General features: G+C 44.3%; 1 protein-coding gene across 1 annotated transcript in view; it reads right to left on the bottom strand.

Annotated features, from left to right (window-relative positions):
• lamc3 (laminin, gamma 3) overlaps positions 1 to 15,181 on the bottom strand; it is a 270,427-nt gene that overhangs the window by 224,765 nt on the left and 30,481 nt on the right. Inside the window, exon 2 of the mRNA XM_046317609.1 lies at positions 8,411 to 8,715. Within this exon, the coding sequence (XP_046173565.1) occupies positions 8,411 to 8,715 (305 nt within the window). The remainder of the gene's footprint in view (positions 1 to 8,410; positions 8,716 to 15,181) is intronic.

Here is a 15,181-nt window from a genome sequence, read left to right as displayed (position 1 = left end):
TACGAGGGTGTTTGGCAGCATAAGTGAAGGATACTTTTGTTGCGAAATAGGAAGCTGATTCTCGATGCAATTTTGAATTGGAGATGCTTAATGTGAGTCTGGAAGGAGAGTTCACAGTCTAACCAGACACCAAGGTAGTTGTAGTTTTCCGCATATTCTAAGTCAGAACCGTTCCGAGTGGTGATGCTGAACGGGTGGGTATGTGTGGGCAGCGATAGGTTGAATAGCATGCATTTAGTTTTGCTTGCATTTAAGAGCAGTTGGAGGCCACGGAAAGAGAGTGGTATGGCATAGAAGCTTGTCTGGAGGTTGGTGTTGGTGTTGGTGTTGTCTGCGTAGAGGTGGATCAGAGAATCACCAGCAGCAAGAGCGACATCATTGATGTATACAGAGAAGACAGTCGGCCCGAGAACTGAACCATGTGGCAGCCCCATAGAGACGACCAGAGGTCCAGACAACAGGCCCTCCAATTTGACACACTGAACTCTGTCAGAGAAGTAGTTGGTGAACCAGGCGAGGCAGTCATTTGAGAAACCAATGCTGTTGAGTCTGCCGTTAGAATGTGGTGTTTGACAGAGTCTAAAGCCTTGGCCAGGTCGATGAAGACGGCTGCACAGTACTGTCTTTTATTGTTGGCAGTTATATCGTTTAGGACCTTGAGCGTGGCTGAGGTGTACACATGACCAGCTCGGAAACCAGATTGCATAGCGGAGAAGGTACGGTGTAATTCGAAATGGTCGGTGATCTGTTTGTTAACTTGGCTTTCGAAGACCTTAGAAAAGCAGGGTAGGATAGTTATAGGTCTGTAACAGTTTTGAGTCTAAAGTGTCTCCCCCTTTGACCACGGCAGCTTTCTAATCTTTGGGGATCTCAGACGTTATGAAAGAGAGGTTGAACAAGCTAGTAATAGGGGTTGCAATCATTTTCGGTGCAAAATTTTAGGAAGGTCCAGATTGTATAGCCCTGCTGATTTGGTCCAGATTTTGCAGCTCTTTCAGAACATCAGCTATCTGGATTTGGGTGAAGGAGAAATGGGGAGGCATGGGCAAGTTGCAGTGAGGGGTACAGGGCTGTTGATCGGGGTAGGGGTAGCCAGGTGGAAATCAAGGCCAGCCATAGAAAAATGCTTGTTTGAAATTCACAATTATCGCAGATTTATCAGTGATGGCAGTGTTTCCTAGCTTCAGTGCAGTGGGCAGCTGGGAGGAGGTGCTTTTATTCTCCATGGACTTTACAGTGTCCCAGAACTTTTTGGAGTTAGTGCTACAGGATGCAACTTTCTTTTAGAAAAAGCTAGCCTTAGCTTTCCCAACTGCCTGTGTATATTGGTTCCTAACTTCCCTGAACAGTTGCATATCACGGGGGCTATTCGATGCTAATGCAGTATGCCACAGGATATTTTTGTGCTGGTCAAGGGCAGTCAGGTCTGGAGTGAACCAATGGCTATATCTGTTCCTGGTTCTACATTTTTTGAATGGACCATGCTTATTTAAGATTGTGATAAAACACTTTTAAAGAATAACCAGGCATCCTCTACTGATGGAATGAGGCAAATATCCTTCCAGGATACCCGGGCCAGGTCGATTAGAAAGGCCTGCTCGCTCGCTGAAGTGTTTTAGGGAGCGTTTGACAGTTATGAGGGGTGGTCGCTTGACCGCAGACCCATTTCGGACGGAGGCAATGAGGCAGTGATCGCTGAGATCCTGTTTGAAGACATCAGAGGTGTATTTAGAGGGCAGGTTGGTTAGGATGATACCCATGAGGGTGCCCATATTTACGGATTTGGGGTTGTGCCTGGTGGGTTCATTGATCATTTGTGTGAGATTGAGAGCATCAAGCATAGATTGTAGGATGGCCGGGGTGTTAAGCATGTCCCAGTTTAGGTCACCTAACAGCCCGATCTCTGAAGATAAATGGGGGAAATCAATTCGCATATGTTGTCCAGGGTACTGCGGGGGGCAGAAGGTGGTGTATAGCAAGCGGCAACAGTAAGAGACTTGTTTCTGGAGAGGTGGATTTTTAAAAGTGGAAGCTCAAATTGTTTGGGCACAGACCTTGATTTTAAGACAGAACACCGCATCCCTTAAAACTTCTTGCGACTCCCAAACCCGCATGCGGGATCGTAATCTTTGCCTGAAACGAATTAGCATAACGCAACGGACATAAATTTCCCTAGAAAATATTCCTATTCATGAAAATCACAAATGAAATATATTCAGACACAGCTGAGCCTTTTGCTAATGACCCTGTCATCACAGATTTTCAAAATATGCTTTACAGCCAAAGCTAGACAAGCATTTGTGTAAGTTTATTGATAGCCTAGCATAGCATTATGCCTTGCTAGCAGCAGGCAACCTTGTCACAAATCAGAAAAGCAATCAAATTAAATTGTTTACCTTTGATGAATACCTTTGATATTTTCACCCACGAGACTACCAGGTAGATAGCCAAAGTTCATTTTTTCCCAAAATATTATTTTTGTAGGCGTAATAGCCTGCTGCTAGCAAGGCAAACAGATTACCGACCATTTCGAATCTAACCATACCTTCTCTGCTATGCAATCTGGTTTCAGAGCTGGTCATGGGTGCACCTCAGCCACGCTCAAGGTCCTAAACGATATCTTAACCGCCATCGATAAGAAACATTACTGCGCAGCCGTATTCATTGATCTGGCCAAGGCTTTCGATTCTGTCAACCACCACATCCTCATCGGCAGACTCGACAGCCTTGGTTTCTCAAATGATTGCCTCGCCTGGTTCACCAACTACTTCTCTGACAGAGTTCAGTGTGTCAAATCGTAGAGTCTGCTGTCCGGACCTCTGGCAGTCTCTATGGGGGTGCCACAGGGTTCAATTCTTGGACCGACTCTCTTCTCTGTATACATCAATGAGGTCGCTCTTGCTGCTGGTGAGTCCCTGATCCACCTCTACGCAGACGACACCATTCTGTATACTTCCAGCCCTTCTTTGGACACTGTGTTAACAACCCTCCAGGCAAGCTTCAATGCCATACAACTCTCCTTCCGTGGCCTCCAATTGCTCTTAAATACAAGTAAAACTAAATCCATGCTCTTCAACCGATCGCTACCTGCACCTACCCGCCTGTCCAACATCACTACTCTGGACGGCTCTGACATAGAATACGTGGACAACTACAAATACTTAGGTGTCTGGTTAGACTGTAAACTCTCCTTCCAGACCCATATCAAACATCTCCAATCCAAAGTTAAATCTAGAATTGGCTTCCTATTTCGCAACAAAGCATCCTTCACTCATGCTGCCATACAACATACCCTTGTAAAACTGACCATCCTACCAATCCCAGACTTTGGCGATGTCATTTACAAAACAGCCTCCAATACCCTACTCAACAAATTGGATGCAGTCTATCACAGTGCAATCCGTTTTGTCACCAAAGCCCCATATACTACCCACCATTGCGACCTGTACGCTCTCGTTGGCTGGCCCTCGCTTCATACTCGTCGCCAAACCCACTGGCTCCATGTCATCTACAAGACCCTGCTAGGTAAAGTCCCCCCTTATCTCAGCTCGCTGGTCACCATAGCATCTCCCACCTGTAGCACACGCTCCAGCAGGTATATCTCTCTGGTCACCCCCAAAACCAATTCTTTCTTTGGCCACCTCTCCTTCCAGTTCTCTGCTGCCAGTGACTGGAACGAACTGCAAAAATCTCTGAAACTGGAAACACTTATCTCCCTCACTAGCTTTAAGCACCAACTGTCAGAGCATCTTACAGATTACTGCACCTGTACATAGCCCACCTATAATTTAGCCCAAACAACTACCTCTTTCCCAACTGTATTTAATTTATTTATTTATTTTGCTCCTTTGCACCCCATTATTTTTATGTCTACTTTGCACATTCTTCCATTGCAAAACTACCATTCCAGTGTTTTACTTGCTATATTGTATTTAATTTGCCACCATGGCCTTTTTTGCCTTTACCTCCCTTCTCACCTCATTTGCTCACATTGTATATAGACTTGTTTATACTGTATTATTGACTGTATGTTTGTTTTACTCCACGTGTAACTCTGTGTCGTTGTATCTGTCGAACTGCTTTGCTTTATCTTGGCCAGGTCGCAATTGTAAATGAGAACTTGTTCTCAACTTGCCTACCTGGTTAAATAAAGGTGAAATAAAAAATAAATAAAAATAAAATAAATAAACATTTGTTCTTCACGTTTGGCTGAGAAATCGGCCGAAAATTGCATTAACGAAAATGGCAAAAAATATTCCAAATTCAATAGGGACTCATTGGAATGCAGCGCTTTCAAAACCTGGGGCACTTCCGGATTGGATTTTTCTCAGGCTGTCGCCTGCAACATCAGTTCTGTTCTACTCACAATATCTTTACAGTTTTGGAAATGTTAGAGTGTTTTCTATCCAAAGCTGTCAATTATATGCATATTCTAGCATCTTGTCCTGACAAAATATCCCGTTTAAAACAGGAATGGTTTTTTTTTCCAAAATGTAAATACTGCCCCTAGAGTCGCAACAGGTTAAGTAGCAACTTTGCCCCATTGGGAAGTTCTATCTTGTCGGAAAATGTTATAGTTAGGGATGGAAATGTCAGGTTTTTTGGTGGTCTTCCTAAGCCAGGTTTCAGACACAGCTAGGATATCCGGGCTGGCAGATTGTTTAATTCACTGCCCTAGCACAAACTTAGGTAGGAGGCTTCTAATGTTAACATACATGAAACCAAGGCTTCTACGGTTACAGAAGTCAACAAATGAGATAATCTGGGGAATAGGAGTGGAGCTAGGCACTGCATGGCCTTCATAAATCTCCACATTACCAGAGGAACATTGGAGGAGTGGGATAAGGGTACGGCTAAAGGCTAAAAGAACTAGTCGTCTAGTACATTCAGAACAGAGTAAAAGGAGCAGATTTCTGGGCACGGTAGAATTGATTCAAGGCATGATGTACAAACAAAGGTATGGTTGGATGTGAATACAGTGGGGGTGAACCTGTGCATAGAGTGACGATGAAAGAGATTTTGTCTCATCTGAGTGTGCCAGACTGCAGAATAACTGACAAATTTACAAACGCTCAACACCCGTTGAATATGGCCGGTGTGAGTTGATGTTGGCAAAAAAAGTGTAAATTGTTGCCAGCAGCACAGTTGCAGTCACCAACACTCTGGATAACATAAAAACACCCTCACCAGCTCTGCTAGGGTGAGAAAAATGGTCAGTGAGCTGTTCTCTCATTTGTGTCTGGAAGTATCTAGCAAGCTAGCCAACGTTAGCTTGGGTGCTTGACTGTTGTTGTTAGAAAAGAATCAACCCCCTCAGATAAACCCTGAGATGGGTGGTGCTATAGCTTAGAGGGTGTGAACAATGCTGAATGGGTGTAGACCAAAAGAGCTGTCCAGTAGGTACTAAAACAAAGTCAATTTTCTCAAAAGTGAGGTTACAAGTTGATAAACTTTCAAAGCAAAGAACTTTCCCATTGTTCCTCAAATTCAGTATATGATAAACCATTTTGTAGATCAAATGTTGCTACATAATACCAAAACAAGTCCTTGGGTCACATAGGCTTCCTGGGCCATATACAGCATTGCTCACTGAGTTCCCTGAATTCCTATTGGACTTTGTAGTCATGGCAGATAATATTCAAATTTTTGGTGACCTTAACATTCACACAGAAAAGTGCACAGACCCACTCCAAAAGGCTTTCGGAGCCATAATCGATTCAGTGGGTTTTGTACAACACGTCTCTGGACCTACTCACTGCCAGTCATACCCTGGACCTAGTTTGTCCCATGGAATAAATGTTGTGGATCTTAATGTTTTTCATCATAATCCTGGACTATCGGACCACCATTTTATTATTTTTGCAATCGCAACAAATAATCTGCTCAAACCCCAACCAAGGATCATCAAAAGTGGTGCTATAAATTCTCGGACAACCCAAAGATTCCTAGATGCCCTTCCAGACTCTCCGCCTACCCAAGGACGTCAGAGTACAAAAATCAGTTAACCACTTAACTGAGGAACTCAATTTAACCTTGCGCAATACCCTAGATGCAGTCACACCCCTAAAAACAAAAAGCATTTGTCATAAGAAACTAGCTCCCTGGTATACAGAAAATACCTGAGCTCAGAAGCAAGCTTCCAGAAAATTGAAACGGAAATTGTGCTACACCAAATTGGAAGACTTCCGACGAGCTTGGAAAGACAGTGCCGTGCAGTATCGAAGAGCCCTCACTGCTGCTCGATCATCCTATTTTTCCAACTTAATTGAGGAAAATAAGAAGAATCCACATTTTCTTTTTGATACTGTCGCAAAACTAACTAAAAAGCAACATTCCCCAAGCGAGGATGGGTTTCACTTCAGCAGTGATAAATTCATGATCTTCTTTGAGGAAAAGATCATGATCATTAGAAAGCAAATTACGGACTCCTCTTTAAATCTGCGTATTCCTTTGAATACGTTATTCCTCAATTGTACTGAGTCTGCACAACTCTGCCAGGACCTAGGATCAAGGGAGACACTCAGGTTTTTTAGTACTATATCTCTTGACACATTGATGAAAATAATCATGGCCTCTGAACCATCAAGCTGCATACTGGACCCTATTCCAACTAAACTACTGAAAGAGCTGCTTCCCATGCTTGGCCCTCCTATGTTGAACATAATAGACGGCTCTCTATCCACCGGATGCGTACCAAACTCACTAAAAGTGTGACTAATAATGCCTCTTGAAAATGCCAAACTTTGACCCAGAAAATAAAAAAAATAAATGGCCTATATCGAATCTCCCATTCCTCTCAAACATTTTAGAAAAAGCTGCCGTGCAACAACTCACTGCCTTCCTGAAGACAAACAATGTATACAAAATGCTCCAGTCTGGTTTTAGACCCCATCATAGCAATGAGACTGCACTTGTGAAGGTGGTAAATTACCATTTAATGGTGTCAGACCGAGGCTCTGCATCTGTCTTCGTGCTCCTAGACCTTAGTGCTCCTTTTGATAACATCGATCACCACGTTCTTTTGGGGAGATTGGAAACCCAAATTGGTCTACATGGACAAGTTCTGGCCTGGTTTAGAACTTATCTGTTGGAAAGATATCAGTTTGTCTTTGTTGTCCTCTGACAAATCAAATGCACAGTACATTTCAGTGTTCCTCAAGGTTCCGTTTTAGGACCACTATTGTTTTCACTGTATATTTTACCTCTGGGTGATGTCATTCGGAAACATAATGTTAACTTTCACTGCTATGCGGATGACACAGCTGTACATTTAAACAAAACATGGTGAAGCCCCAAAATTGCCCTCCCTGGAAGCCTGTGTTTCAGACATAAGGAAGTGGATGGCTGCAAATGTTCTACTTTTAAACTCGGACAAAACAAAGATGCTTGTTCTAGGTCCCAAGAAACAAAAGAGATCTTCTGTTGATCTGACAATTAAACTTGATGGTTGTACAGTCATATAAAAAAATCTGAAGGACCTCGGCGTTCCTCTGGACCCTGATCTCTCTTTTGACGAACATATCAAGACTGTTTTCAAGGACAGGACGTAACACTGCACATGCTTTTGTCACTTCCAGTTTAGACTACTGCAATGCTCTAGTTTCTGGCTACCCGATTAAAGCACCAAACAAACTTCAGTTGGTGATATACACGGCTGCTAGAATCTAGACTAGAACCCCAAAATTGTATCATATTATTCCAGTGCTAGCCTCTCTACAATGGCTTCCTGTTAAGGCAAGGTCTGAACTCAAGGTTATACTTCTAATATACAAAACATTATATGGGCTCGCTCCTACCTATCTTTCCGATTTGGTCCTGACGTACATACCTACATATACACTATGGTCACAAGATGCAGGCCTCCTTACAGTTCCTAGAATTTCTAAGCAAAGAGCTGGAGGCAGGACTTTCTCCTATAGAGCTCAATTTTTATGCAATGGTCTGCCTACCCATGCGAGAGACGCAGACTCGGTCTCACCCTTTAAGGTCCTGGAGTGGCCTAGCCAGTCTCTAGACCTTAATCCCTTAGAAAATCTGTGGAGGGAGCTGAAGGTTCGAATTGCCAAACGTCAGCCTCGAAACCCTGCAAAGAGGAGTGGGACAAAATCCCTCCTGAGATGTGTGCAAACCTGGTGGCTAACTACATGAAACGTCTGACCTCTGATTGCCAACAAGGGTTTTTCCACCAAGTACTAAGTCATGTTTTGCAGAGGGGTCAAATACTTATTTCACTCATTAAAATGCAAATCTATTTATATAATTTTTGACATGCATTTTTTTGAATCTCTCACTGTTCAAATAAACTTACCATTAAAATCATAGACTGTTAATTTCTTTGTCAGTGGGCAAACATACAAAATCAGCAGGGGATCAAATACCCCCCCCTCACTGTACGCACACACATCCTCACCTGCAGCACGGCGCTCTGGTCAAAGTTATATGCGCTGGGTCGTCCCTCCAAAGTAGAGAAGGCCACGTTGCCCCCAGTCAAAGGGGAGATGTCACTGAACTCGTCTGTGCACAATGCCATCCTCTCGTCGTCACCCGGGCGGATATATCCCTTGGCGTTCTTCCCGTAGGTCTTGCTACAGGAGGCGCTGTAGTACTGGTAGGGCACCCATGGTCCATCCTGATTTGTCCGCTTGTAGATGGCAAAGCTCTCCGGTCGGCTGGTGTAGAACTTGAGCCGCACGTAGGTGATCTCAAAGGCCTTACCTGTGGAGATACAGAAGTTAGTATACTACAGTGTGAAGGCATGCAGGAATTAGAATGTACACTACAGTATGTAAATACAAATGCATTTCAGCAGCAAACTTTCTGTCCCCCTCCATTTCTCCCCACAGAAACAGACTTGGTCTAATTGTTTGCGACACACATTGCTTGCTAATCATGCTATCGTTAGTTCAATCAAATATGACATTTTATAACTTTATAACATGTAAAAGGACAAATGCATGAGTCTGTTTACCACTATGATTTATGTAGAAATGAAAGTTTCTTATTCTACTCTCCACCGCTGCCCCCTACTCACGATCCAACTCAATCGTCAAGTTTGCAGACGACACAACAGTAGTAGGCTTGATTACCAGGGCCCTTGGAATGTGGTGTCAGGAAAATAACCTATCACTCAACATCTACAAAATAAAGGAGATTATCGTAGACCTCAGGAAACAGCAGAGGGAGCACCCCCCCTATCCACATCGACGGGACAGTAGTGGAGAAGGAGGAAAGTTAAGTTTCTTGGCATACACATCACAAACAAACTGAAATGGTCCACCCACACAGACTGTGTGGTGAAGGCACACAAGTGCCTATTCAACCTCCGGAGGCTGAAGAAATGTGGCTTGTCACCTAGAGGAAAACACAAACATATCACTGCCTGATATGACAAATGCACCTCCCACAACTGCAAGGCTCTCCAGAGGGTGAACAAAGCGGCCCCGGGGGCAAACTACTTGCCCTCCAGGACACCTACATCACCCAATGTCACAGGAGGGCCAAAAAGATTGTCAAGGACAACAACCACACGAGCCACTGCCTGTTCACCCCGCTATCATCTAGAAGATGTCAGTACAGGTGCATCAAAGCAGGGACCAAGAGACTGAAAAACAGCTTATATCTCAAGGCCATCAGTCTGTTAAACAGACATCCCTAACAGAGAGAGGCTGCTGCCTAAATAGAGACTTGGAAATCACTGGACACGTTTATAAATGGATCACTAGTCACTTTAATAATGGCACTCTAATAATGTTTACATATCTTGCATTACTCATCTAATATGAATATATTGTATTTTATACCATATATTGCATCTTGCCTATGCCGCTCTGTCATCACTCATCCATATATTTATATGTATATATTCTTATTCCAACCCTTTACTCCAGATTTGTGTGTATTAGGTAGTTGTGGAATTGTTAGATTTACATGTTAGATATTGCTGCACTGTCAGAACTAAACTCAGCAAAGAAAGAAATGTCCCTTTTTCAGGACCATGTCTTTCAAAGATAATTCGGAAAAGTCCAAATAACTTCACAGATCTTCATTGTAAAGGGTTTAAACCCTCCTGTCGTCCTCGTATTGTGCCTACACCCTGTGTCACCCTGTCCCGTCTTGGCTAAACGCCCGATGGGCACAAGTGTTTTTTATTTATTTATTTTTATTTCACCTTTATTTAACCAGGTAGGCTAGTAGAGAACAGGTTCTCATTTGCAACTGCGACCTGGCCAAGATAAAGCATAGCAGTGTGAACAGACAACACAGAGTTACACATGGAGTAAACAATTAACAAGTCAATAACACAGAGAAAAAAAAAAAAAAAAAGGGGAGTCTATATACAATGTGTGCAAAAGGCATGAGGAGGTAGGCGAATAATTACAATATTGCAGATTAACACTGGAGTGATAAATGATCATGTACAGGTAGAGATATTGGTGTGCAAAAGAGCATAAAAGTAAATAAATAAAAACTGTGGGGATGAGGTAGGTGAAAATGGGTGTGCTATTTACCAATAGATTATGTACAGCTGCAGCGATCGGTTAGCTGCTCAGCTAGCTGATGTTTGAAGTTGGTGAGGGAGATAAAAGTCTCCAACTTCAGCGATTTTTGCAATTCGTTCCAGTCACAGTGTGACAGTATGCGTGTGAACAGCCTTTGCAGATGTATTTCTTACACCTGCAGCACACCTTGTGTGTCTTGGAGTCCTTCGTTGGTGGGCTGAGCTGACACCTCTTCCCCTTACTTGCCGCGGTGGCTGGGGCTCCTCAAGTTGTTGATCACGAGCCACCGTAGCACTCTGACACCGCTTCCGTGCAGGGGAGATGCTGCCTTCTTTGGATCAATGGCTAAACAAGTGCCTTTCCCAGCTGCTCCATGAACACCCTCCTCTTGTTCTGCTTCCCATGCATCCAGTCCTGCTTTATCTCTCGCCATATGACTAAGGCATTGTAGGACACGTCGAGGATTTTGTGGAAGATGACCAGGGGCCAGTGAGCAGTCATCCGTCTGCACCTCGAGTACTTGTGAAAGACCTTGAGCGGCATGGTAGCACGGAACATGGCCCTGCTGCTTTTTCCGCGTCCCACAGGCTGGCCGCGGCATCGCCTCAGGACCCGTAGACGCCCACTAGGATCAGCAGCCCTACGTAGGCCTGCATGTCCGTGGCGTCCATGGTTCGCCAGCCGTCGCCATATTTTCTCGCCCCCTGCAGACTTGTCATGTCCACAATTATCCTTTCGATTGCCGGCGTGACGAACAGGTGGAAGGTGGGCGCGCGACACAACAAAGGCTGTGGGGCTCGGCGTCAAGGCCGGCTCAGCGTGGCAGATCACATGGGCCCTGCTGCGGCGGCGATAGGCCACAGGGAGCCATTTGATTTTGCAGTTTTTTGACAGTAACATCTCCCTTTCGTCTTGGGCGTAGGCCATCTCTTCCTCCGGGATAGCTACTGCGATACGTCGTTGGCCTCCTCCTCGCGCCTGTATTCCTCCCCGCCTTAGTCTTCCGAAACCTCTTCCTCATCCTCCTCTGAATCAGAGTAGTCTTGATCGAAGCTGGAGAAGATCTGTTCTAGGACCTGCGCCGCGGCGAAATGCGCGGCCATGGTGGCTTGTGTCCACTGATTGGGTCCACTGAGCAGCGGGGAAGAGCACACGGCACGGGGGAGCTGACGACTTTGTGCGTTGCTGACAATATTAGTATCGTCTCTACGGCCAGCTTACAAGGGAGACTAGGTGAATCAACGAGGCATGCGTTCGCCCCTGTCGCACCACTGGGATTGTGTAGCCGTGTGCCATGTGCAGTTCACCCCTGATGCACCGCTGGCTGGCTGCCTTCTTGCACACCACGGGACATGTCTGGGCGTGTGTAGCCGTGCCTGCTGTTCACCCCTGTCAGAGCACCGCTGGGCTTGTGTAGCCATGTGCACTACATGGGCCGCTGAACTCAGGGGCCTTGCTCTACCTGCACACAGGACAGCGGGACGCCTTTACACAGCCTCTCCTACTGCCTCGCTCTCACCGCGGGGGAGTGCCACACACACACACAGTAGACACAATAACATACACCTTACTAGTGGCTGGCTGGCTGGGTCACTGACCCGAGCACAGAGGGGACTCCTCGAAAGACAGGGCCTGGGTCACTCTGACCCCAGGACGGAGGGGGAGCCCCGCCTCACACAGTAGACACAATAACATTCACCTCGCTAGTTGCTGGCTGGGTCACTCTGACCCAGAGCACAGAGGGGGAGCCCTCGAACACAACCTCGCCACTCACAGTAGACACAATAACATACACCTTGCTAGTGCTGGCCGGCTGTCTGCGTCACTCTGACCCCGAGCACAGAGGGGACCACTCCAAACGCAGGGCCTGGGTCACTCTGACCCGAGGACGACGGGAGGGATAACACTGTTTCCCATGCTGTTCAATGAACCATGAACAATTAATGAACGGTCGTTAAGACACTAACAGCTTACAGACGGTAGGCAATTAAGGTCACAGTTAGGACACAACTTAGGACACTAAAGAGGCCTTTCTACGTACTCTGAAAAACATCCAGGGTCCCTGCTCGTCTGTGTGAACGTCCTTAGGCATGCTGCAAGGAGGCATGAGGACTGCAGATGTGGCCAGGGCAATAAATTGCAATGTCCGTACTGTCAGACACCTAAGACATCGCTACAGGGAGGCAGGACAGACAGCTGATCGTCCTCGCAGTGGCAGACCATTTGTAACAACACCTGCACAGGATCGGTACATCCGAATATCACATCTGCAGGACAGGATGGCAATAACAACTGCCCAAGTTACACCAGGAATGCACAATCTCTCTGTCAACTCTCACACTGTCCACTATAGGCAGAGAGAGGCTGGACTGAGGGCTTGTAGGCCTGTTGTAAGGCAGGTCCTCACCAGACATCACCGGCAACAATGTCACCTATGGGCACAAACCCACCGTCGCTAGACCAGACAGGACTGGCAAAACGTGCTCTTCACTGAGGAGTCACCGTTTTGTTTCTCCAGGGGCGATGGTCAGATTCGCGTTTATCGTAGAAGGAATGAGCGTTACACCGAGGCCTGTATACTGGAGCCAGATCGATTTGGAGGTGGAGGGTCTGTCATGGTCTGGGGCGGTGTGTCACAGCATCATCGGACTGAGCTTGTTGTCATTGCAGGCGATCTCAAAGCTGTGCGTTACAGGGAAGACATCGTCCTCCCTCATGTGGTACCCTATATGAAAAACAATTCTAATTTAGAATGCTAAATCACATTGCTATCTTTTTACAAATGGTTTCATATTTAACCATATAAGTTTTACAACATTTAGATGTAAATCGGGAAACTCGGACGTCTCTACTTTCAGAGTTACAGTTATCTTGTTTACCATCCAGAATGACATCACAAAATGCTAAATGATATGACATGATTATTGTTTCATTCTTTATGTTTGGAAATTGTAACAATGTTTCTATCTTTAGATGTTAAAGTTTTGGCAAGTCTCTGTAACACTCACATTCCATTCTTAATACTGCAAAGGCAAGGGAGAGAAAGTTTACGACCGGCCGTTATGTAATAAAACCGCCACAACTTCCACCCTTCCTCTCTGGTGGGAGAGAGGAGGGGGGTGGCTATCTTTGATCCTCACCCAGGAGTGAGAGTCATGACAGAAGCAACATGTGAAGCAACATGTAATAACATAAAACAACACATGACAACACGTGAACACATGTGAAAACACAATCTCAGGATATAAATGTGACAACCTGGGGAGGAACAATTTCTCTATGTGGTACCATGACACTACACATGACAACATTTGAGTGCATGTCCAGGTGTCAAATGTAATTTGGAATGTTTTACATTGAAAGGAATAATTGACATTGATGGAAAAAGTACCCAATTGCCATACTTGAGTAAAAATAAAGATATCTTAATAGAATGACTCAAGTAAAAGTAAAAGTCACCCAGGGATTGCCAGAGGCACACTCCAACACCCAGACATCATTTACAAAAACATGTGTTTAGTGAGTCCACCAGATCAGTGGCAGTAGGGATGACCAGGGGTGTTCCCTTGATAAGTGAGTGAATTGGACAATTTCGATGTCCTGCTAAGAATTAAAAAAGTAACAAGGACTTTTGGTTGTCAAGGAAAATGTATGTAGTAACTACACTATTTTCTTCAGGAATGTAGTGAAGTAAAAGTAAACATTGTCAAAAATATAAATAGTAAAGTACAGATACCCCAAAAATGACTTACTTTACAGCACTGCCGTTCTTAGAACATTGTGTTATGGTTCCCTGGACCATTTGTAGTTGCAGTGAAAATATGGTAAATCTACAACTAGTTACTGTATTTTCACAGCTAAAAGCAAGTGTTAATGTTAAAGTACATTATGCTGCTGTATGTTAATTACTTCAGACAAAACCTCACTTAAGATTTGAATTCACAACCTCTTTATTACTGGCTATCTGAAGTTCCTGTTGTGCCTCTAGGTTTATGGACATAATGGAGACTGGCAAGAATACATTTCTGCACTTTGCCTAAACTTGCAAAAAAAAAAAGCTAAATAAACTGTAAACAACAACTTATGTTATATCTACCAAATGACAGTATGCTACTGTATTCTGATTTCAATTAGTGTAAAAAATATTGTACTGTGTGTGTGTATATATATATATATATATACATACACACACACATCTTTTATTAAATTTGGGAGATGGTCACTCTATAAACAACTTCTTCCGTGGTGCCCCAAATTCCTAATGAGTTAATTGTTACATGACTAATTTAATTGGGTAACAATTAAACATAGTTGATTCAATAAACTACAGTCATTAGATTATTGCAAGTCATGTCACGACACCAATGCTGGCTTGTTTTTAACCCAGCATTTTTTTTAGTTTCTAGGCTGTGAGACTAGTCTAGTAGCCTACCGCCATAATGAAAGAAAAGGGTTGGAAAGGAAGGGTTGGAACAACATGAGACATCTCATCAGTTGCGAAAAAAACTATGGGGGACCAGGTTCAATTACCATTGCTTGTAAAGAGATTAATATAATTCCTGCAGGTTAGGAATATACCTTTAATCTCTCATTTATTCCACTTGTATGAAACCAGTTATGACCAGGGATCAATTAAACATAAACTGTTGTCTTGAAAGCTACGTTAATAATGTGTTCCGATT

This window comes from Oncorhynchus gorbuscha, linkage group LG20 (genome assembly GCF_021184085.1).
Source record: "Oncorhynchus gorbuscha isolate QuinsamMale2020 ecotype Even-year linkage group LG20, OgorEven_v1.0, whole genome shotgun sequence".
Classification (NCBI taxonomy): domain Eukaryota; kingdom Metazoa; phylum Chordata; class Actinopteri; order Salmoniformes; family Salmonidae; genus Oncorhynchus; species Oncorhynchus gorbuscha.
This window is presented reverse-complemented; position numbering and strand designations above follow the sequence as displayed.